Source organism: Mastomys coucha, unplaced genomic scaffold (assembly GCF_008632895.1).
Source record: "Mastomys coucha isolate ucsf_1 unplaced genomic scaffold, UCSF_Mcou_1 pScaffold20, whole genome shotgun sequence".
Classification (NCBI taxonomy): Eukaryota; Metazoa; Chordata; class Mammalia; order Rodentia; family Muridae; genus Mastomys; species Mastomys coucha.
The window spans coordinates 130715091-130737422 of NW_022196903.1; the positions used below are offsets into that span (position 1 = coordinate 130715091).

Here is a 22332-nt window from a genome sequence, read left to right on the forward strand (position 1 = left end):
CCTTTTTTTTTCAACCACAATAAAAAAGTTATCTTCCTTCCCATTTCACTTTTTCCCATTTCCTGTTTAGTTTCAACTGTTTCTGCTGTGCATGGATTTTTCTGCTTTTCCTGCCTTGCTAACACAGTATTTGCTTTTCAGTCAACTGTTTCTATAGTTACTTAGCTGAACTATTGTAACTTGTCATGTAGACCCCAAGTTCTCATTGCTTACATTTCAAAGAGACCTGGTGAACCATATCTGTAATTTAGGTTCTCTGGAGGCCTGGGCATGAGGACTGCCAAGAGCTGGAGGCCAAGCTAGGCTACACAGACTCAAATACATTTCCCTCCCCATTCAAGTACAGGAAGTCAGAAGCTGAGCTCTGAATAACAGGGCTGTCCTGAAGTTTATTGCCTTTTTAAGGACAGCAGGATTTAAGGGAGGGTTCACAAATACCTTCCCAGGTAATACTGAGCAAGTTGAGGATTAGGTATTTTAGTAAATTGTTGTTGGTCTGGCGTCTTAAAAATAAACCTTCTCATCAGGAAAACTGTTTCCTAAAGTTTTATATTTATAAATGCTTTTAATTTGTAGCACTTACAATTTCTACTAGTTCCATAACTCAAACAGTATTTCGTTTGTTTGCTCCCTGTCTCTTAGAGATTAGTTGAGCTTTAGGATAGCTGGAGGGGAAGAAGCCTTAATCATTAAATTTTACCTCATGATTTTAAATTCTTTGCTCTTCAGAATTCTTACCAAAATGAGGGACAAAGCTGCAGCCAGAATACTTATTCAAATTTGTGAAACTATGTCAAAAGAAAGGAAGAAAGAAGCAAAGAGACCTTTGCATGATCTAAGCGCACATTTAAGATGGTTTACAGAAGTCATTCTAGAACTTCCTACCAAAAACTGCAACCTGAGGTTTCCATACGCATTGATTTAGTATACATAACCTATGGAATGCTTAGGACCATTAGATAGTGTATGAAAGTAAGCTGTTAGGTGGTAAAGCCAGGATTCTGAGGAAGTTGGCTCCAGGATGACCTCCTTGATTGAGGCAATATTTTGCTTAGATCCAAAGGGGTGTATGGGAGACCCCAGCTCCTGGTTAGCTCATCATTGTGCTAGGCACTAAAGATGTACAAAGATAGAAGTAAACGGGGTTGGTTTTTCTTTGTGTGTGTGTGTGTGTGTGTGTGTGTGTGTGTGTGTGTGTGTGTTTAATATTTTGGATCTTGGGACAGGATCCTATGTAGCTCAGGCTAGGTGGGAACTCTCTCTGTAGCTAATGACAACCTTGACCCTCCTGTCCACACCTCCTTTACACTAAGGTCACAATCAGGCTCCACTGCACTTGGTTCTGTGAAGGTTATTTCAATAAAATCACAATTAGACTAAGGAGAAGGTAAATTTATGATCTTTTAATTAAAGGGATAAAAAATAATTTTAATCACCATTTGGCTTTACTTAGTTGTGTAATTTCAGAAATGGGGTAAATTACCAGTGGGGGAAAACACCTTATTTTGTTTCAGATGCCAGGGGCCCTATAATTTGAATATATAAGAACAAGTTTCCCATGCATTCTTCTTCCAGTGTCTGAGCCTAAGAGTAATCTAAAGTCTTGATGGAGCACCAAGTGCCGACCTCCAGCAGGCAAGCTGAGGCAAAGGGTCCTCACCTCTGGAATCCAGTGGTTCTTCTCCAGCTCATACATATAGCCCTAGAGCTGAGTAATGTGAATGTCCTATCCGATTCATCCACACTATCCACAAGGACAGCATTCCTGCCCAGTCTGTGACTATGGCCTGAGAAGGAAGGGACTGTCCAGTGAGCAGCAGCAGTGTCCAAAGACCAGCCTCATGTGGTATAGGTCGGATAGGCCCACAACCAGGTTATGTCTCAGGCTGGTGGTTGCTCCCAACTTTAATACCAGGCAGATCTCTGAGTTCTAGGGCAGCCTGGTCTACATAGTGAGTTCCAGGGCAGCCAGGGCTTCTGCGGCTAGCGTTTCAGGTACGTGTGTAAAGGAGCGGGTGGTGAGCCTCTTCTACTGGTAGAATTCAGCCAAGGCGTTCTGATTGAGCCGGAAGAGCTGTGGCTCTCACAAGTGCAGACCCTGGACTCAGATTATTAGCGGTATGGATGTCTCCCCTGGATATACAGGAGACTAATTTGCATGAGTACCGCATGAGGGGACAGAGGTGCTCTTCTCTGGGATTTTTGTTTTTGATTGTTTCCAGGTGGCTTTTCTCTCAGCTCAATTCAAGTTCTCCATCATCCTGCATCAGCTGGGTTTATAGGCACTGAACACCATACTCTGCTTACCGTTGTGTTTTATAAAAAAGAAAAAGAAGCCAGGGATGTTTGGTGGAGGAGCGTTATGGTGCACTCGGGGTGGAAGGGGTGCGTCTGTGGACCCATGCGGAGGCATCCCTTCCCCCGAGGTACGAGCCACAGGACGGTATCAATTAGGGCATGGGGAGGGGAGTTGAGGGGGTAACAGAGACAGAGAAAGGCGGTGGAGGAGTGGTGGTGGTGAGACAGGTCATGAACACGTGGAGGGTAAAAAATGGGAGAAAAGGGACGGAGGGGTAAGAGCAAGAGTGAGGAGGGGGACAAACATCCCCTTTTATAGTGAGTCAGGCACACTTGGCTGTTGTCGGGTAACTGTGGGGCGGAGCCTAGAAGAAATGCCAACAGTTAACCATATAACCATAATTTTTATTTTTTTGAGGTAAAGTTTCACTTCCTAGCTTGGTCTATATCACAATGTAGCTCAGGCTGTCTTTGTATTTGTAATCCCTCCTACTTCAGCTCCTCCAAGAGCTGGGGGTAAGTGACTTGAACCAAGTATGGCTTTGCTTAATTCCCTTTTCCCCCTGCCCTCCCTCCGTTTCTTCCTTCTTATTAGGCTGGTGTGGTTCTTGGAATAGCTACAGCAGACCTTAGGCTTCTGGCAATCTTGCCTCGGTTACCCTAGTGCTGGGATGACAGACGCAAAGCACCCAGTTAACTCCACTTCCTGGCAGCCAATCCCAATAGGATTGAGTATGCCTGTGAACTATGTAAATTAGGGCTAGAAATGTGCGCTTCTGATTGGGAGGCTCTGCTTGCGCGAGCTGATTGGGAGCGGCACCTGCCCGTCACGGTCGGCAGCGGCTGCCGTTTGGCGAGGCAGTTCCGGGGTGGCGCGCGGCGTCCCGGAACTGAGCGAGCCGGTGTTGGAGCTCCAGGCGCGAGGTCGAGCATGTCCGGGCGAGGCAAGCAGGGGGGTAAAGTGCGCGCCAAGGCCAAGTCGCGCTCGTCGCGCGCCGGCCTGCAGTTCCCCGTGGGTCGCGTCCACCGGCTGCTGCGCAAGGGCAACTACGCGGAGCGCGTGGGCGCGGGCGCGCCCGTGTACCTGGCGGCGGTTCTGGAGTACCTGACGGCCGAGATCCTGGAGCTGGCGGGCAACGCGGCGAGGGACAACAAGAAGACGCGCATCATCCCTCGCCACCTGCAGCTGGCCATCCGCAACGACGAGGAGCTCAACAAGCTGCTGGGCCGTGTGACCATCGCGCAGGGTGGCGTCCTGCCCAATATCCAGGCCGTGCTGCTGCCCAAGAAGACGGAGAGCCAGAAGGTGAAGAGCAAGTGAACCAGCCGGGCGCAGAGCCCGCCACAGTCCGCAGCCAATAAAGTCGGTGAAAAGCGAGTAAATCCGGAGAGCTGTGTAGTCACGGGACCGACGGGGTGCTGGGGGCGGGGGGGGGACGAGTCCCAAAGCTGAGGGGGATGCAGGTCACCCATCCAAGTGCGAGCAGGAGGAACCCAGCGGTGGGTTGGGAGATCCCCCTAGCGTCCCAGTGGGCAGGAGAAGCGAAGCTAGTGCGGGGAGGGCACTCTGGAATTGACTTTGCCTAACTTCCCAGTCCTCGGAAAAGTGATAGGGCAGATGTTCCGAGCTCTGAACAAGAAGTTGCCTGGCTGGCCATACTTAGAAAGGTTGAACTATTTGGAAAAGACAAGAACTTAGGATCCTTGGTGGGTGCTAGTTATTTAAGGTAGTATTTTAAGCTAATAGATGTTACGTATTCGTGATCTGAGTGTCAGCCATCTTCACCTTGCACACTTGTGTTCACTATTCTTTATAATGAAGTGACTTGTGCAATACGGAAGCGAGTCATGAAGCTTGCTCTCTGGATGGTGTTGCTTAACAGCGGGGCCCTCGGTCTTAAGTAGTATATGTTTACCAGCTCTTAAAATGATTTTCTCTTGCTGCTTACGGTGCACGCCCCCCCACCCCCTGCATTTGGAAAGAAGAACGCCAATCGTGGGTACATAGCGAGTTTGAGGCCATTCCTGAACTACGTTAGACCGTGTCTCAAGATATATTTATATTTCCCCTCGATTTTAGCTTCATAACAACCTGTTCTCCAGCATTGATTCTGGAAATCAGCCTGATACCAAACCCGAGTTTTAGGGATGACTGTAAACTTTACTGGAATCTGTTTTCTTGTTTTCCCATAACTGTTGAGTTGTGTGACGGCACCGTAAAGAAGGGAAGGGTCATGTGAGTTAACGCGGAGAGAGGAAGGAACACCAGGGCCCCAGAAATCCATTCTAACATTCGCCATTCCTTTTCATGCTCAGCAGCCGTCATTCTGTCCACGGGATCCACAAAACATCCCGGGAAGGTTTCATTCTAGGTTCTTTTTTTTTTTTTTTTTTTTTTTTTTTTTTTTTTTTTTTTTTCTTCCTGGGAGTCAGAGTTGAAGTCTTCCTCGCCATTTGCAGTATTTTCCCTCGAAATGCACTTTATTCCCAGTATAGGTATGATAGCTATGACAGGTGCTAGTGTCCGGTGGGTACAGCTGTGAATGAGGCCAGCTAGCTTCCACTGTCCTGAAACCCACGGGTTTTTTGTTTTGTTTTGTTTTGGGGTTTTTTTTTTTTTTCATGGTTTCTGAAGACAGCAAAAAGGACAAATAAATAATATATTACAAATCTGTGTCTTGACAGTGTTTGGTTTTCTACTCTTCTGTTGTACTGACATGGAATTCTTGGTGCTCATCTTGAAAGATGTACAAAGGTTTGTCGCACCTCTGAGATCAGAGGCAGGTTGCTCCCTCTGATACCTGAGGAGAACAGACTCTAGCGGTGTTACGGGCAGTTGCAGGAGGTAGACATTTTTGGGGACCAAGTTATTTTAGTACCATGTATTAGCATTAGGTGCTTACGTTGAGAAGTGCCATCGACAAGGACTAAGGGTTTTTTTGCCCTTGTGACTTGAGCATAGGTAAACATGAGTCTGTAAGATGTGAGCAAATACTGGCTCACCCTGTGAGACAGGATCAGAAATGTTGACCATCCTAGTGTATGTAGGTGGGTGAACCATTGAGTTTAATTGGGGTTCCTTACAGAAGCATACAGCAACACTGGTGGCTTTACCATTGGGGGAAAAATAGCTGTAAATCCTGGGGAGCGAGGAAGAGTAGAAGAGACCTTGAGTTTCTTACCCAGTGACCATGAATAAATCATGGAGTGACCATGACAAAGCAGGTCCTGTGTTGTACAGGTTGCCTGTGGGTTATTGCAGGTACTAAAAGTTGACAAAGACAGGTCCTTTGTCATACCTGTAGGATAGTTTTCCCCAGCAGTAGAAATTTTTAAGAACTGTAGCCGAGCGTGGTTTAGAACTTGAATTTCCAGAACTTGGGAGACCGAGGAAGAGTTTGAGGCCAGTCTGAGATACATGTTCAAAGACAGGGCCTCACAGCAGACTATCTCAAATAAGATTCACTTGTTAGAATCAGTTGTGATATCACTTTGAGGCAATATGCAGCCACCCTCTCTATCAATGAGTACAGACTCAAACATCTAGTTTTAAGTGCTGGTTTTGATATTGAGTCTAATTTACTAAAGATATGAAGCATCTGAAATTACCAACATCATGAAGATAAAAGGACAAAGGTGGAAAGACTAAACCCATCTGCCTTTTCTCATGATTCTTTAACAGTCTTCCCTGGTACTGGAAGAGCAAGATAAGATAACTGCCCCCACTTCCACCCAACCTTTGCTACTGTTGCTCCAGAAACACTTAGAATCCTTTCAAAGACTGCTTTCTGAGAGTTGTTGAAAATTGGCAGAAACATCCTGCAAAATCAGTTCAAGCTATGGTCCCTGATAAAAGTTCTTGAGGTTAATTTAAAGGGCTAATGTTTCATGCATGAGACCATGTAAAGACAGTCTAGGTATTTTTTCGTATGGCCTGAAGTCAGACTTTGGATAGGTTTATAGTGCTTGGTTTTATTTGCACATTGACACTCCCCTGCAGAGAAAAGCAGTTCAGTGGGACAGAGTATAATGTGGGCAGGATTTGTTTCCCTACAGAGCCAGTTTTGACTTTGGATCCTAGAGAACTGGTCTGTTGAGTTTTGCATTTCTGGAAAAAAAAAAAGCTTTTTACTCCATGCCATAGTTGGCACTGACTAGCATGCTAAATCCTAACTCCACAAATCCAGCAGAGGAAAGGCCAAATGCTAAGGCGATTAAGTACATAAGCTTGATAGAATTGGACTTAGATTCTGTCCTGATTACTTCATTGCCGAAACACCATGACCAACTTTAAATGAAACTTAAAAAAGCAACGTAAAAAGAAAGCATTTAGTTGAGGCTTGCTTACAGAGCATAAGTCCAAGACCATCATGGTGGGGAGCAGGGAGGGAGGCAAGATGATGGGTCAGTGGCTGAGAGCTTACATCTGATCCACAAACTGGCAGAAAGATCAGGCCTGGCATGGGCTTTTGAAGTCTCAAAACCCAGAGTGACACACCTCCAGCAAGGTCTCACCTAATCCTTCCCAGAAACATTTTTGCCTACCAGAGATCAAGGATTTTAAATACCGAACTGATGAGAGCCATTGTCATTCAAACAGCCAAAGGTTCAGAATGTTCCAGTCACTTGATTGGAAACACTATTTTAAGCTCATTCAAAACTATTAACACTATTCGTGTTCATTCACACTATTTCTGTGGCTCGAAGGGAGGCTTGGTGAGATAGCCTCCTGAATTTATACTTGTTTGCCAACCTGACAACCTAGTGTCATCTGGGAAGAGGAACCTCAATTAAAAAATGTCTCCATCGGATTGCTTGTAGGGGGCATGACCTTGATTTAAGGGTTGATGTGGAAGGGCGGGCCCAATCTGCTGTGGACAGTGACACCCCTTACCAGATCCTGGGAGGTGTATGAAGGGTAGCAACAGGCCAGTAAGCAGCACCCCTCCATGGCTTCAGTTCCTGTCCTATCTTCCCTTCAGGATGGACTGTGAGCTGCAGGACAAATAAATCCTTTCTTCTACAAGTTGCTTTTGGCCTTGGCATTTACCACAGCAATAGAAAGCAAACTAGGACATCACCCACCATACTCTTAAAGTAACATCAAAAAAATCATAATTCATTGGTTCGCCCAGGTGGAAGTGGATGGGGTCCTTTTTTGTTCTGCTGTTTCTGGGTTGAATACAGTCTGCATCTCCAGGTAAAGTCAGTGGGCTTTGAGGAGAGTCCGGTGTTGCAAATGAGGGCACTAAGTTTCCCATGTAGAAAGGTGTTCAATGAGCTGAATGTGAGCCTGTGAGCCCCATGAAATCCACATCCAAGCAAAGGGCTGGATCTACAGTGATGCTAGCAGAGCACTTTGGTAAAACCACAGTTATGACAAGAAACCAAATCAGTTCGTTGGCCATCTCCCTCCTTTCTTACAGATGGAACTGATGTATTCAATGTTAGGCTTTATGACTACAATTTTCAAATAAAACTAACACACTTGAAAATATTGATCTGATAATCAAAAGAGGTAGCAGGAATCTCTCCCAAAAAGAAAATAAATTCAGTCAAGGATATTAAAATAATCATTCAGACCAAATTGTAGAGAGAAATTCTGTTTATGTAGAAACGTACTTACCATGTTAATTGGATGATGTAATTATCTCCTTTGCATGAAAATGATCAAATTCATTTGACTTAATTACACTAAACCCCCAAACCAAAGACAATTTAGTGCTTTGTAAGAATGTCTTAATCTGTCAGAAAAACAGAAGCAGACATGCAAAATCTCAATGAAAATCTAAGATTCATCTGAGAGAACTGAGAAAGGATTAGCCTCAGTGTGCCATCCTTAATGCTCTAGGATTTGCATGAGATGCAGCAGCCAGCAAAGGTGTGCCTTGCTAACACAATGCGCACAAGAAGGTAGGAGAAGCAGGGCAGCAGGTACAGCAGCAGGCTGAGTCAGTACCTTGAAACCAAGCACGAAGCAGAACTGGAGAAGGGAGTCTTAAACTCTCAAAGCCTGCCTCCAGGACAGACTTCCTCCAACAAAGCCAGGCTCCCAAGCTTCCCCAGACAGTGCCACCAACTGGGGAAAACACGTCCAAGTATACCACACAGCCCACAACCCCAGCTCTCCGTGTTCTCTGGAGTGCCTATGTAAGCAGTCAGCGTGGACAGTGCATACCTCTGCATTTCTGGGAAGTCAATTTAATCTTGAAGTTATTCTTCCTCTTTATCCTTTTAGATTTCAAAGTTATCTTTTACATTTCTAATAAAATCTATTCCCATTCTGCATGAGAAATTGCAGTTCCTGAGAACCAACACTACAAACTTGTGTTTGTTTCTGCCCACAAGCCAGGTGAACTGTTTACACATTACCACAAACACAGAAGGTATCTTGGTATGGAACATTTTATTTGTCCATGAAACACTCAAAGAGTTTAGCTTGTGGGAATTAACTTTAATCCCAGAATTGTATATTTTCTTCCCACATATCCTGTTTTGAATTAGGAAATGATATTGTAATCCATTCCACTACAAGGAAAATATTACAAAATATTTACAGGAAAATATTAAAAATAACTCAAACACAAAAGTCAAGATGAAATAAACTTTTTTCCTCCAGAATTCTCTAATCAAGTGCCCATGGCACATGAGTCAAAACAACTAAGACTTCGCTGACAGAATTCCCAAAATGGAGAGGGGAGAGAAGGAAGAGAAGAGATGGCAATGTCACAGGAAACAGGGGTTAGCAGCAGTGCCTCACATCCTGGTCTACTGTAAAGAAACACCTTGTGCGGGTGGGGATCCCAGCAGGCAAATATTAGGAGGCTCCTGGAACTGGACTTGGAAAACACCTGATATGGACATTGCTCTTCACTCTAAGTTTACCAACAGCCTCTTGTTCCACACACCAGTACTCTGACCAGAAGCCTGTCCTGGCAGGAGAGTCTGTCACAGTAGCCCTTCCATCTCTTTCATAAACGCTTCATAAACATCGTCCTTAGTTTGCACTGAGACAGGAACTGAAGGACCAGATCTGGGGGCTGCTTTGGCAACAGGCACAGCAGAGTCATCCTCTGACCTTCTTTGGGGAACAGCAGTAGCCCCCTTGTTCTCGCGGCGCACCCTCAGCGCAGTGGGCACAAACCGCGTGACCTCTGCCTTGGGGTTGGTGATCTGGGGCTTGGCACTGATGGTCGCTGTGGCTTTCTTCTCGATAGTGGCTGCACTCGCATCATCCACCTTCGGGCGCTGAATGAGGCTGGGTGGGGCACTCAATACCCCTGGGTTGGGCAATGGAGCTGGTGGGAAAAGGCCAGGTGGGGCAGGACCAAGAGGAGGAACCAAGGGTGGGCGCATCATGCCAGGACGAGGAGGAGGGATACCTAAAGGAAGAGGCAGAGAAGATGAGCACAAGAATTAATGACATTTAACTGGCACTAAGGATGTTTAGACAAGGGCTGGAGAGATGGCTCAGTGGGTAGGAGCACTGGTTGCTCTTCCAAAAGTCATCAGTTCAATTCCCAGCAACCACCTGTAATTGGACCTAATGCCCTCTTCTGGTGTGTCAAGACAGTGACAGTGTACTCGAATATACATAAAACAAATAAATCAATCTTAAAATTTTTTTTTTTTTTTTTTTTTAAAAAAAGGATGTTTAGACATAGACTGCGACTGCTTTTTAAGCATGTTTTTTTACAGGAATTAAACTGAACTCATACAACCTGCTATGGGAAAGGCAGAGATATATTCTGATAGAAAGAAACTTAATACTTTGAAGTTACATTCATTCACCTTCAGTCTGGATCACTGAACTCACAAGGTTTTTTTCTTCCAAACACTGTCCTAATTGAAAAATGAACATGAAGCTGACAATGCCAACTGGTGGCAGACACAATTTCCAACCTGGAAGCTCCAGCATGGAACCCTGGCTGCCTAGTGTGTAGTTACTAAGGTCAAGGCGATCGATCCCTGAGTAGTTAGTCTCACCGCCTTCACATAGTGCACAGGGTAGGATTTGTCCTGCTCAGTAACTGGGAACGGACTGGTCTTTCCAGAGTTCCCACACTTCTGATGCTGCAACACATACATAGCCCACATCAGACCGGAGTCTTCAAAAGCCACCGAAGATCTAACCTGCACCAAGTGTGAACTGCTGATTACCTTAACCTCAGTTCCTCTGCATACCACCAAGACAAAGACAAAGCCTCAGCTGCTGCGTTTTAAAAAGCAATCTGAGCTGGGCAGTGGTGGCGCACTCCCAGCACTTGGGAGGTGGATTTCTGAGTTCGAGGTCAGCCTGGTCTACAGAGTGAGTTCCAGGACAGCCCAGGCTACACAGAGAAACCCTGTCTCGAAAAACAAAACAAAACAAAACAAAACAAAACAAAACAAAACAAAAAAGCAATATTCAGTGTGCTGAACCAAAACCTGGCCATACCAAAAGCCCATTCTGACATTTGTAGGACTGACTTGGACAATGGTTAGAGAGGAGGGAACCTTCCTTGTGATCTAACTTGAAGATGATAATTGTATAGACTCATGGGACACAACTGTGCCTGTTCTCACAAAACTCAAGAGAACCTTCTCACTGTTGGTGGCTGACGTGAAGAGTGGAAAGCACTGGGAAGGCTCCTGAAGAGCACACTTCCATGCAGACCTACTGCAAGATGTTCTCAGAGACCCCTAGAGCACACAGGCCATGGCTAGCTTTTGTCACAGAAACTGAAAAACTTTACCTGGAGGTGCAGGAGGAGGTAGCCTTGGTGGGGGTCCTCGAGGAGGGGGTCCAGGGGGCAGGCCTGGAGGTGGTCCTGGGGGAGGGCCAGGAGGTCGGCCTGGTGGTGGTCCTGGAGGTAAAAGTCGTGGTAAAGGCCCTCGGATTCCTGGCATTCCAGGTGGTCTCAGGAATGGAGGAGCCCCTGAAAGAAGAAAAACCAGTGTCAGTCAGACAAGTAATTGTGGTAGAAAAGTAACTCACATAATCATGTTATTCAGAAATGAGATCTCGTTTAAATAAAAAGCATGGAAATAAAATTCCTTCAACACATATTTGAGCTCTATAAAGAGGTTATCAGATTAGTTATAGATTGACCCATTTAGGTCCCACTGTAGTGCGTGAGAAGGTATTAAGCAACACCAATGCAGAACTGGGCTAGTCTGCCACAATAAAGTACCAAAGAAAGTACAATTATGCACCAGTGTCCAGCTTACAAAATCAGAAATAAAAGACCCTTAAGAAGAGGTGACTGTACGAAGTCTGAGCTACTAACAGTGCTCACAGAATGGACGGTTTTCATTCCCCCTTTGAGAAGCCTCAACAGAAAACGTCAGTCCTGATGACAGCTGTTCTGAAGGAATGGCTTCGCTCTTACTCCTCATTCTGGGGGTGCTCACCTGGAGGTGGCCCAGGAGGAAGGCCTGTAGGTGGTCCAGGAGGCCGCAAGGGAGGGGCAGGTGGTGGTCCAAGAGGTGGTGGTCCTGGCATGGGAGGTGCCTGTATCTGAGAAGTAGGAACGGACTGTGGAGGAGCCTGCTGCTGGGAAGAGGCAGCAGGAGTGCCATCAGAGTGGGAATCTTCTTTATGCTGCTTTTGCGATTGCTTTTCTGCTTCAGAATCGTCAGAGTCGTCGTCATCATCCTCCTCTGAAAATTCCTCCACTTCCCGTCCTTCCTCAGGGATTTCCTGACCTGAAAAAAAAACATTGTAAAATAGCTGACTTCTGTTTTACAGCTTGGAGAACAGCAGGGGCCAAGAGTACACCAGAGCTGGGTGAGGTGGCACATGCCTTTAATCCAGCACTCAGGACATAGGAGCAAGATAGTCTCTGACTTCACGGTCAGACAGCCAGTGGCTACACATCCCAAAACCAAATAAATAAATATATAAAAATAAGAAAATTCTTAAAAACCAACAATCCAAGTCCTTTTCTTGACCACTGAAATACACAACAACCAAGCAGTAGTCTGTCCATCTGCAACTAGTGCAGCAGGACAATGCCCAGGCTATCAGAACAAGACAGACTTGGAATTAAATGCCACCCAGCGCTGCAAGAGCGTTTTGTTTGCTAGGGAACCTGACAACCAGAGCTCAATTCCTGTGGCCAATTCCCATCGGTAGCAACAGAAAAGCTGACACCCACAAGCTGTCCTCCACACACCAGCTCAAGAACAGATGCTGCACAGCCTCCCCACAAATAGTCATCTCAACGGCTCACTAGCACCGAAACTTTGGGCACACTACCAAATGGCTCCTTATCTTAAGTTTCATAGAATATAGATTCATGGCTTATTTCAGAGCTGCTCGCTGACTATAAATGGAAGACTATAAGCTAAGCAAGCAGCACAAGGAAATGCCAGAGCTTCATTCCTCCTTGCTTCTAACCTGCCATTCGCAGCATCATGGCTTGAAGAGGAGTGAGCTCCTTCATGCTCTTCTTCTTCTTCCGTGACTTCCCAGGCATGTCAGCAAATCTGACGCTCAGACCTAAACAGTCAAGAAAGGATGAAACGGGAAAGAAGCATCAAAGAGTTGTAAAAATGGTCACTATAGAGCAGAGGCTGTAAGGACTCTGACCCATTACAGGACAGAAGACAAACAGAGAGACACACACTAAAGGAAATCAATGCTGTGCTAACTGGTTGCATATAAAATATACTACATTAACTTAAAACAATGTTCAGAAAATGTTAGGATACTTAAGAAATATATAAACTGTATTAGATAATTCAGTTTTAAGCCCTAAACATATAAGCTGAAACAGTAAATATGCATCTTAAAGCAACAATTTTCTTTAGTAATTCAGCAAAACCTAAGTCGCAGAAAAGATGAAAGCTGAGCAACTCATGAAACCAGCATACCCTATTAACCAACAGTCCTGGGGAAGGAAAATCCATCATCGGCATGCAGGACATGCCCAAAGTACCCGATAGCTTACACCAGGAAATTAGTAATCTAATTATGACAAAAGGCCCCATGAAAGGTGGGAAAATCTTAGTCACACCCTAAAAGGTGCTTAAAGATCATGTTAGTCCACTACACAATCCTTCAGTACCAGGCACACTTCATCCCGACAGATCTCCAACCCGGCACTGTCAGCCACTGCACTTCTGATCTGGGGTTTGACTTCTTAGCCAACACTTAAGGAAGGGAATATTTCTATGTGGGCCCAGCTTTAGTTAATCTTGGACTTTTACTGCCCAGAAAAATGCTTGGCTATGGTAAAGGCAGTATCAGATGAGAGGATGTACAGCTGGGATAGCCATCTGAGGTCCATGCACACTGTGAACACATAAACAGGCTGTGGGCACAGGCCTTTATTCCAATGCTCAGTAGGAAGAAGCACATGGACTTCAGTCAGCTCAAGGCCAGCCTGGTCTACACAGGAAGTCCTATGCTAGCCAGGGCTACATAGAAGACCCTGTCCCAGCCCCCAGCCTCCAACAACCTCAACAACAGGTGGAGCTGAAGCCCCAGAGTAAAGAAAGGGTGCAGCCTCACAGGGGAATCCCACATTTGGGGCTCTACCCGACTCTCCTTTCTAAGACCAGCTCCAACTTAGAAGTCTTCTATAATTTTCCAATGTCAGGTTCATTCTTACACTAATTTCTGATAGATTTTTTTTGATAAGCTTTTTTCATTTGTAATCATGATTAAGGAACACTAATGCATCCCCGAGTGGTCTGGACAATCCAGCTCTGAGGGATCTAACATACTGTAGCCTCCAAGGCACAAGATATGCTCACCTGCACACCCATGTGAAGGAGGCAGGCCGGGCTACTGCACACACACATACAATTTTTAAAAAGAAAAGGTGGGATAGGCATTTGCTGATCTTATACAGATACCATCCTGGGGACTACAGCTACAGTCCTTAAGAAGCTCCCCAGCTAGTAGGTTTTCACACACCCACTGTGTGCTCTGCACTGCTTACACAATGCTTAAAATTTTTGTGACAAAGCATAACATACAGTGTGCACACAACTGGGGATCCAGCAGAATCGAATGTATTTAGTATACATCAAGTCTTAGGGTTACTCCCCAGCACCACACACACACACACACACACAAAATCGTTCTGCAGGTGCGTCACAGCTGACCATGGAGAATAGTTTGTTTTCCATGCAGTCAAGTGTGCTGAACAGGTGCTTTTCCCAACTAGTAAATATCTTACATGTATAAAAGTGCACCTTTATACATACATACATATATACATTATATATGTAATTACATATTATGTATATATGAACTCCAAGGATTACCCTGGTTTATGAAGGGCACCATGAAGAATAGAACGTCTTAAGTCTCTAGTGTAGATATTTAAAAATCATGGCTATTCTTCCTTTCCGACTGCATGTTCAGGATAGAATATGTTAGCAATTTCATGATGCTAATACTACTTTTGCCTCAAAGTGGAATTTCTTGCGTAACTTTTTAAAAACTACCTGTACTATTTCCTCACAAACATGTGTAAGAATGGTATGTCAAAACCTTTCAAACTATCAAGACAAATGGCCAGGAATGGTGGCTTTTATTTCTAACTCCACAACTTGGGAGGCTGAAGCAGGAGGATTACCATGAGTCTGAGGCCAGCCTAATTAACAGTGACTGACACCTGTCTCAAAACCAAGCCAAACCAAACTGGGATTAAAAGCTGGTTGTGAGCTAGTGAGCTGGCTCAGGAGGTAAGGCACTCAACAGCAATCCTAATTACCCAAGGTGAATCTCCAATAAGTACGCAGCAGATTGAGGAAACCAACCGTGACTGCCACATATATGCTCTAGCATGCGTGTACACACAGGCCGCGAGCGCACACACAGTGTTAATCTACCCCGGCGCATTAACCTGCACGCACCTGACTTCTTCTCCTCAGTGTTGTCGCGCTCACTGTCATCGCGGTGCCCGAAGTCATCCCCGTCACTCTCTGCGTCTGATCTGTCAGTGTCACTGTCCTCGGTACTATCATCATGCTTGTCCTGATCCATGTCCTCAGGGTAACCGTCGTCTTCACTGGTGCTGGACATGTCATCGTCATGACCCCGCTGAGCTGATGACACGAAGAGCACAAGGATCACATGACATGGTTAGCTCTCCATACCCAAAGATAGGCATGCTATTTTAGCTCAACAAAACTTGTAAACAATAATTCTGTACACAATGCCAGCTATCATGTATTATGATATTTGTACTGGGCAATAGTTTTAAATACTTTTTTGTTTTCTTGTGAGAAGCGCAAACAATTAGAAACAATTGTGTGAAGTCTCTCACACAGTGACTCTTGTCAGCACTGACAAAACCGAGATGCCCTCTTCTGACGGGAAGTGCAACACCATCTCTATCTAAGGTGCTTTCATCAGGCAGATCTGCTAAATTATCCATGGGGAAACAGAGCGGGAAGTGCGGGGATCCTCACTATTGCCTATGTTCTCCATGTGAGTATGTTAAAAAGGCCAACATGGAAGCAACACAGAGAACGGCACTAGAGGAAGACTCCCTGCCTGCATACCAAGCTCTGGACTGTACAGCATGTCTTCATCTCGCCTCCGAGGGGGAAGATCTAGAGCAAACCCCACTTTCCGGCCATACATCTGCAGAACTTGAGGAGGAGGGGGACCAGGTGGAGGGCCGGGCGGTTTTCTGCCAGGGGGCAAGCGTGGGACACCATGTCCCAGGAGAGGAAGGATAGACACGGCCCGAGCCGGAGGCCTGTGGAGGAAGGATGGTGGTGGTTAGTAAGAAGGCTCGCTCTCCAGGCTCTCAGGCCCTCGTGCTCCTGCTGTACCAGCCGGCCCTTCAGTCCACCCTCCTTTAAGTAAGGCTCCCTTACCCATACGCTGAGGTTTTCTTCAGGATAGAGGGGGGCTGGGCACCAGGAAGAGGAATGTCCTGGATCAAGATGTTGGAAGGAGCATGCGGCATGTCTGGCAAAGGGATGCTCTCGACTTCCACATGCTGAGCGTTCTGAAACACAGAGACCCAGCTGTATGGTACTGAGCCAAGCTCAACCCCGTAACTGAAGACTTCTGAATTTGTTTTCCAACTAATACTAAGACCATGAAAAATGGCTAAAAGCCTCAAGCCAACACTTCCAAACTAAAAGAATCTAAAGAACCCAAATACAGCTCCTCCTTTTTCCTATAACCCCTATCATCAGCTGACTCGTTTCCAGTGTGATTTGAAATGCTGCAGTTTGAAGAAATCCAACTGTTCAAAGTAGTAGTAAGGGTACTCTGCAACATATATAAAATATATATATATATATATAAAACTCCGAGACAGTGACACTCATCAGGTAACAAACAACATATACCCTCTAAAACTCCCGCCTTCCTTCAACTGTGTTGTGTGGCATTGGAAACACACCATCTACTTTACAAACACCATTTCATTTAGGTTTCTGATTTTCTGCCACAGTAAAGGAAAATTTACAGCAAACTATAAAAGCTCTCAGAAGTGGACATATCCCAGTCCTTCTCAATCAACTCCTGACACCTTCCAAAGCAGTCAGTGCTAACAGGTCAATTTTTGCCTGTTTTGGAAGTGTATCCCCACAGAGCAGTAATAGTAAAAGAAGCAACATTGGTTTGAGCCTCACCCGTCCATGTTCTTGGCAGACAGTCTCCAATCCTACGCAAGGATTAGGGGGTACATCACCATGTCTAGCTCACACTCTCACTCATTTTTACCATATCAACATTTTATTCTAAAAAACAAACATTCTGAGTAGTATCTGCTTGTGAAAATACATCAGTTTGACTATCTATGATCCTGTTAAGGACACCTGGGCGGTTTCCAGTCGTTGGCTTTTACTGTAACAGACAATTTCTCTAAGTACAAAGGACTGAATTTGCTAGAGCTAACTTAATTAAAAGGTACACACTTAATTTTAAAAAGAGCACCTGTAACATAGTCAGGCCTCTCTTAGAGCAGCTTACCTTGACAGCGTCGAAGTACTGGCTCAGCTGAGCTCTCTTCTGTTCGTATTCTACTTCGAGCTTTCTCAATTCTTTGTAAATATCTGGGTTTTCTTTCTCATAAAGACGTAGAATTCTTTCAAAGGTTTCCCGCAGCTTTTTTCGCTTGTCTTTCAGTACTTTCTCATTCAACTGTGGCTGTTGCACTGGGTTAAACTCTAGGAGAAAAGCAGGTTTTAGAGTTGTAAATGAAGAGTCACATCAAAAAAACCCTCCTTTCTGATGACATCCAGGTCCCAGATTTCATTTCCCAGTCCTAGTCTTGCCCAATCATATCCCCAGATCCTTCCCAGCAGGACCCACAGGCTGGTACTGTAGCCACAGCCTCGCCTCCAGCTACCACTACCTTCACACACTCCTTCCACTTTCCACCCCATGCTGTTCCTAGCAGCACAGTCAGTCTCAGGGAGATTTCTAGTTTTCTCCTGGAAGAAGCTTTATTTAGGGGTGTCTCAATTACAGACACCAGGATATACTTTTCTATTTTAATTAGTTTGAATGAAAATTAGGCCTCTGGTGATTTAGGGTTCTTTCTTCTTTTTCTTGAAGCACAAACTGAATTAACTTCTTCCCTATTCCTACTAACTACTAACTTCCCTATTCTTCCTACTAACTTAATGATTTGGTCAAATCTGGACGATATTATTACTGCATCATTCCTGGTAAATAAGAATTCTTGAGTGTATGTCTTTTCTTATTCCACTAATATAAATGTAAAGTGAAAATATCATTAAATCTGAGAAATTATAAAGTGAGCTGGCCAGAGAGGGTCCTTTGTTATCTAATTACAGTAATTAGCTCCAACTAAATGACAGCGTCCTTCTTCTAGAATATGGTATCTTCAGCTTACAACAGATCTATTTCCATAGCACTAAAACAAAATGGGGTACCCAACGGCAGCCATCAGGTCGCTGCGCTTGCCTAGGGCTGTGCTGCCTTTGTTAAGGCTGGCCCTTTGCAATACTCTTACCCATTTCATCCAATTTCTCCATGTCCCGGATAATCTGTTTGGGATCTTTCATCTTCAAAACCGCAGCTCGGACCATCATGCGCTGTTTTTTGTTCTTAGGAAACGAGAGAGAGGAAGACTACTGAGAAAGAAGCTGGGCACTTGGGCATTTTACCTTCACTTTGCCTCAAGAGTCTAAGAAGAAATTCAAATTTCTCCTTTGTTTCTAATTACATGTTTAAACTTCCAGAAACAGCTCTGCGAATTCTTCTTCTCAATCATGATTAAACTTTAGTGAAAATGATGTGCTTCTGAGTGTTTTTCTACCTAGTTATATCGTTAGCAACTATATAACAGAAAAACTTGTTTAAAAAGGGGGGTAGGAGCATAGTTAAATAAAAGAATACTATGCTAAACAATTGTTTAAGGCTAAACAATAAAACAAGAGCAAGCCAACAGAGACTATAAAAGATCCCTCAGAGCGTCACAGGTGACACCAATGTTCACTGCTTCGAGCACTCTGTCAAAACTTAATAGTTAACTACCCATACAAAGAGGTCCAGCAGCACAATTACTAGCATTCACTCAGTAGCTTTTAACAAAGCAGTTACATTTTGATAAATAGTAAAAATAATTAGTTTCTCAAGACAGGGTCTGACTGCCTTAGCCCAGGCTAGCCTTCAACTCCTGATACTTTTGTCCTTGTCCTCTTTATCTCAAATGCTAGGATTACAGGCATCAATTACCATACTCAGCTTAAGAATTATTTTCAAAAGTCATTCTAAAAATATAATTCTACTTATCGGTGTGTGTTTGTGGGAGTGCATGGGCACGTGTTTATGGGTTCCTGTGGTGATCAGAGGAGGGTATTGGATTCCTGGGAGATGGACTTACAGGTAGATGGTTTGAGTCACTGAACTGAACATGGATGCTGGGCAGAGAACTCAGGTCCTCTGTAAGAGCATAATGTGCTGCTAACTTGTGAGCCATCATTCCAGCCCCCAAAGCATTTTTAACTTAATGTAGAAAGAGAATCTAATAGACACTGTCATACAAATCACCATGAATCAAATCTCCAGAGGTATGTCAGTTTTTAAACAGTCAATTTTCTGGTTTTCATCAGCAGTATACTATAAAGTGTCTTTCCTGGCATATAACTTGAAATTTCATAAATCTCAATACAATACACAAAATGCTTCTAAATTCATACCTTTTTCAATTCTCTTTTCCGGGCTTCCTTCCCTAAGGAGACAGGAAGACATAACTCAAATTTCCATCATTAACCACAATTCCTTCTGAGGCTCCCCTATGGAGCACATGGACACACTAGGAAACTTAGCACTTCCAATCCTCTCAACCCAAAAGACCTCATGTATTGTTTACAGAAAAATAACCGAACCACAAGGAGGGAGAGATTCTCAAATCATGCACTTAAAAACACATTTGTTTAAAAACTCTAACATAAAAGACTTAATTTTATCCTGCTAGCCAAATTTGAGAGAAGAAACATGTTAAGCTAACTTCCACTCTCAACATTCTAACTGTAATTTTAAGAATTCTACATGACTTCACACACCCACTCTACCAATGCTAAACTTAGGCCACAATGAAATAGTCTGCCAGTTTTAACTCCTTTACGTCTTCATTTCACACTATTGACACTTACGGGCCTGGTCGGTGGGGTTCATAAACTTCCCACTCTTGGTGGAGGATGTTGATCTTCGTCCCATGTTGACAATTTATATGATTTACTTCCTCATTAAAAAAAAAAAAACTGGAAAAAAAAGATATAAAGAACTCAGTTTTTCTGTATGTGTAAAATATCTTCCTTTTAAGAATTTGCATCAATTTCTGGAAAGAAATATCCTTTTGGTTCTCTACTTGTAAGAACATGGCCTTTAATTTTGAAGGAAGCATCCAAGAAATATGTCTTTACCTTTCTTGACCACAAATAAAAGCTAATATTTCTCCTAGTCAAGGCAGTGAGATTATCATTAAATACTCAAAAGTTTTCTTTGAAAAGTAACCCTTTCCTATGGATTATATAGTGTTGTTAACTGAATAAAGAAAGGCAGGTGGATTTCTGATTTGAGGCCATCCTGGTCTACAGAGTGAGTTCCAGGACAGCCAGGGCTATACAGAGAAACCCTGTCTCGAAAAACCAAAAACGAAAAAAAGAAATCAAATAGTACTATGCACTTACAATGCCACCCCTTGGAATATAAACTGAGTCATATGAGATGATCTCAAAACAAACCAAAACTAATTTAGAAGATGTTCTAACAATGCGATGCAAACCCTGGGGCATCCTCCCTTTATATATAAGGTGAAATGAACGGCGTGGGGATACTGAATCTAGGTTAAAGGCAATAATATGCTCTTTACTTTTCCTCTTAGATGTGTACTGTTCATTCAACACCCCAGATGGCAAAAAGCAATCCATTCTAACGTACTTATCTTGATTTAATACCAAGTCAAATGACTCATGACTCTCAAGCAAAAGCAATAAAAAATGAAGTATTAGAACTCCCCAAACTTGATATTAAGATACATATTTTTTCTTACTAGCACACATGATCCCTGATTTATATATTTAAGGGAATTAAAAGTGGCAGCCACTGTAGGGAAATATTTTAAGGCCTGGCTTTCATTACTATCACTTCTTTCTCTTCCATTTCAAATGAATGAAACTTACAAAATTTAACCTTGCCCATAGTAAAAAAAAAGGAACAAATGTTTCCCGTTCAAGGTGTGTGACATTTCCCTACAGGCCAGGCCCTCTTGTGGCTCCCCTTTGAGCACTAAATAAATCTTTCTTTCTAGGTTGGGAAAGAGACGATCCCGAGGTAAATTTAAGACTCTACAACTGCAATTCCCTTGGCTCCTTGGTTGTTTTGGTTCATGCTTCTTTCACCAAACGGTCAACTGCCCGGCTTCCGGCTACTTCCCAGATATTTCAGAACTGATCGGTGTCGATTTCAGTATAAATGTTTCTTTATCAGAATGCAGAAGGGGCATGAGTTTGGGAGGAAGGGAAGGGAAGAGTATTGATTATAGAGAACTAGAAAAAGGCACGGATACAACATTTCTATTTTTGATCTTATCTTTAGGGTCTCCTTAAACCAGCCTCAGGCTCACGTTTTGACCCCATCCCACCACGCACACACCTAAAACCAAATCGACTACGAGTCAAGGAGAATTTTTACAAGACCACAGTGCCGCCGTCTACAAAAGTTGGGAGAGACAAGGTCAAAAGACCACGGGAACCCAGACAACTCCAGTGCAACCCGACCGGTGCAGGTCCACTGAGGGAGGCCTCAGCCGCAACTGCCGAAACCATAGCGACGGTTGATACGGACTCGAGCGACTAGACGTCAACCCACGGCCACCGGTCGACTCACTCAGGAGGTGGATCTGACCCAGCGGGCGGAATCGCCCGAGGACCCACCCGTCGGACGCAGCGCCCCGCCAGCCCCGGAGCCCTGAAACCCATGGCGGGCCCGGCAGAGGAAGAGCGTAGCCCCTTGGGCCTGGTGTTTCAGAGAAGGCTTCGCAGGCCCCGGGGAGGACCGCGGAAAACGGAGCACCTAGTCCCCACGCACTCACACGACTGGGAGGCTCCCGGGACGGCGAGAGCAACTAGCGGGCGGTCCCCGAGTACTTTCTGCGAAGGGGCCTTCACCTCTGCCCCTCGGTCAACCACCCAGGCACCGCCATCTTGAAACCTCGCGCCCCTCCACCAGCTTTGCGTCACTTCCTGTTCCCGCGGCCCGCGCTCTCACCGCGTTGCCAAGTACTGCGACCATAGAGAGTACAACAACATCCGAGCCAGAGTTACTTCCGCTCTCATTTACCATCCGATTGGATAACTACAGCCCAAGAGACCCGCCTCATTCCGGAGCATTGTAGATTGACACTAATATAGTCCAATAAGAATAAAAAATAAGGAAGCTGCTATTTGATTAGCCAATTGCTCTCGGAGTTCTGACGCATTTCCGGCAGTTCATTCTCTCAGGACTCCAGGTAGCCGTGTGCCTATAGTTCTGCGTCGTCCATTGATTCTGTGTGTAAACGGATGCTGTCCTAAAGGAATACCTCCATAGAAAACAAGTTA

General features: G+C 44.5%; 2 protein-coding genes across 3 annotated transcripts; one reads left to right on the top strand and one right to left on the bottom strand.

The window, feature by feature from the left end:
- The first annotated feature begins 3141 nt into the window (after window positions 1-3141).
- LOC116099722 (histone H2A.J) lies at window positions 3142-3681 on the top strand. Its single transcript, XM_031383686.1, has one exon. It carries the CDS (start codon window positions 3230-3232, stop codon window positions 3617-3619), a length of 390 nt encoding a protein of 129 aa, XP_031239546.1. The 5' UTR covers window positions 3142-3229; the 3' UTR covers window positions 3620-3681.
- Window positions 3682-8685: 5004 nt separating this feature from the next.
- Wbp11 (WW domain binding protein 11) lies at window positions 8686-22022 on the bottom strand. 2 transcript variants are annotated; one of them, XM_031383685.1, is made up of 13 exons: window positions 21825-21971; window positions 21492-21493; window positions 19885-19992; window positions 19429-19460; window positions 18240-18333; window positions 17231-17427; window positions 16123-16256; window positions 15802-16001; window positions 15151-15342; window positions 12680-12781; window positions 11692-11985; window positions 11034-11216; window positions 8688-9680 (listed from the first exon to the last, which is right to left on the bottom strand). In XM_031383685.1, exons 3-13 carry the CDS (start codon window positions 19946-19948, stop codon window positions 9247-9249), a joined length of 1926 nt encoding a protein of 641 aa, XP_031239545.1. In that variant the 5' UTR covers window positions 19949-19992; window positions 21492-21493; window positions 21825-21971; the 3' UTR covers window positions 8688-9246. The 2 variants fall into 2 exon arrangements, with proteins under 2 accessions (XP_031239544.1, XP_031239545.1); XM_031383684.1 differs by lacking the exon at window positions 21492-21493 and having other exon boundaries at window positions 8686-9680; window positions 21825-22022.
- Window positions 22023-22332: the final 310 nt, after the last annotated feature.

Coding starts and splice junctions, on each gene's coding strand:
- Wbp11 (XM_031383684.1), bottom strand. CDS start 19,948: ATGGGACGAAGATCAACATCCTCCACCAAGAGTGGGAAGTTTATGAAC. Junction 16,002..16,122: donor AAGAAAACCTCAGCGTATGG/GTAAGGGAGCCT, acceptor CTTCCTCCACAG/GCCTCCGGCTCGGGCCGTGT. Junction 12,782..15,150: donor CACTGAGGAGAAGAAGTCAG/GTGCGTGCAGGT, acceptor TTGACTGTTTAG/GTCTGAGCGTCAGATTTGCT.
- LOC116099722 (XM_031383686.1), top strand. CDS start 3,230: ATGTCCGGGCGAGGCAAGCAGGGGGGTAAAGTGCGCGCCAAGGCCAAG.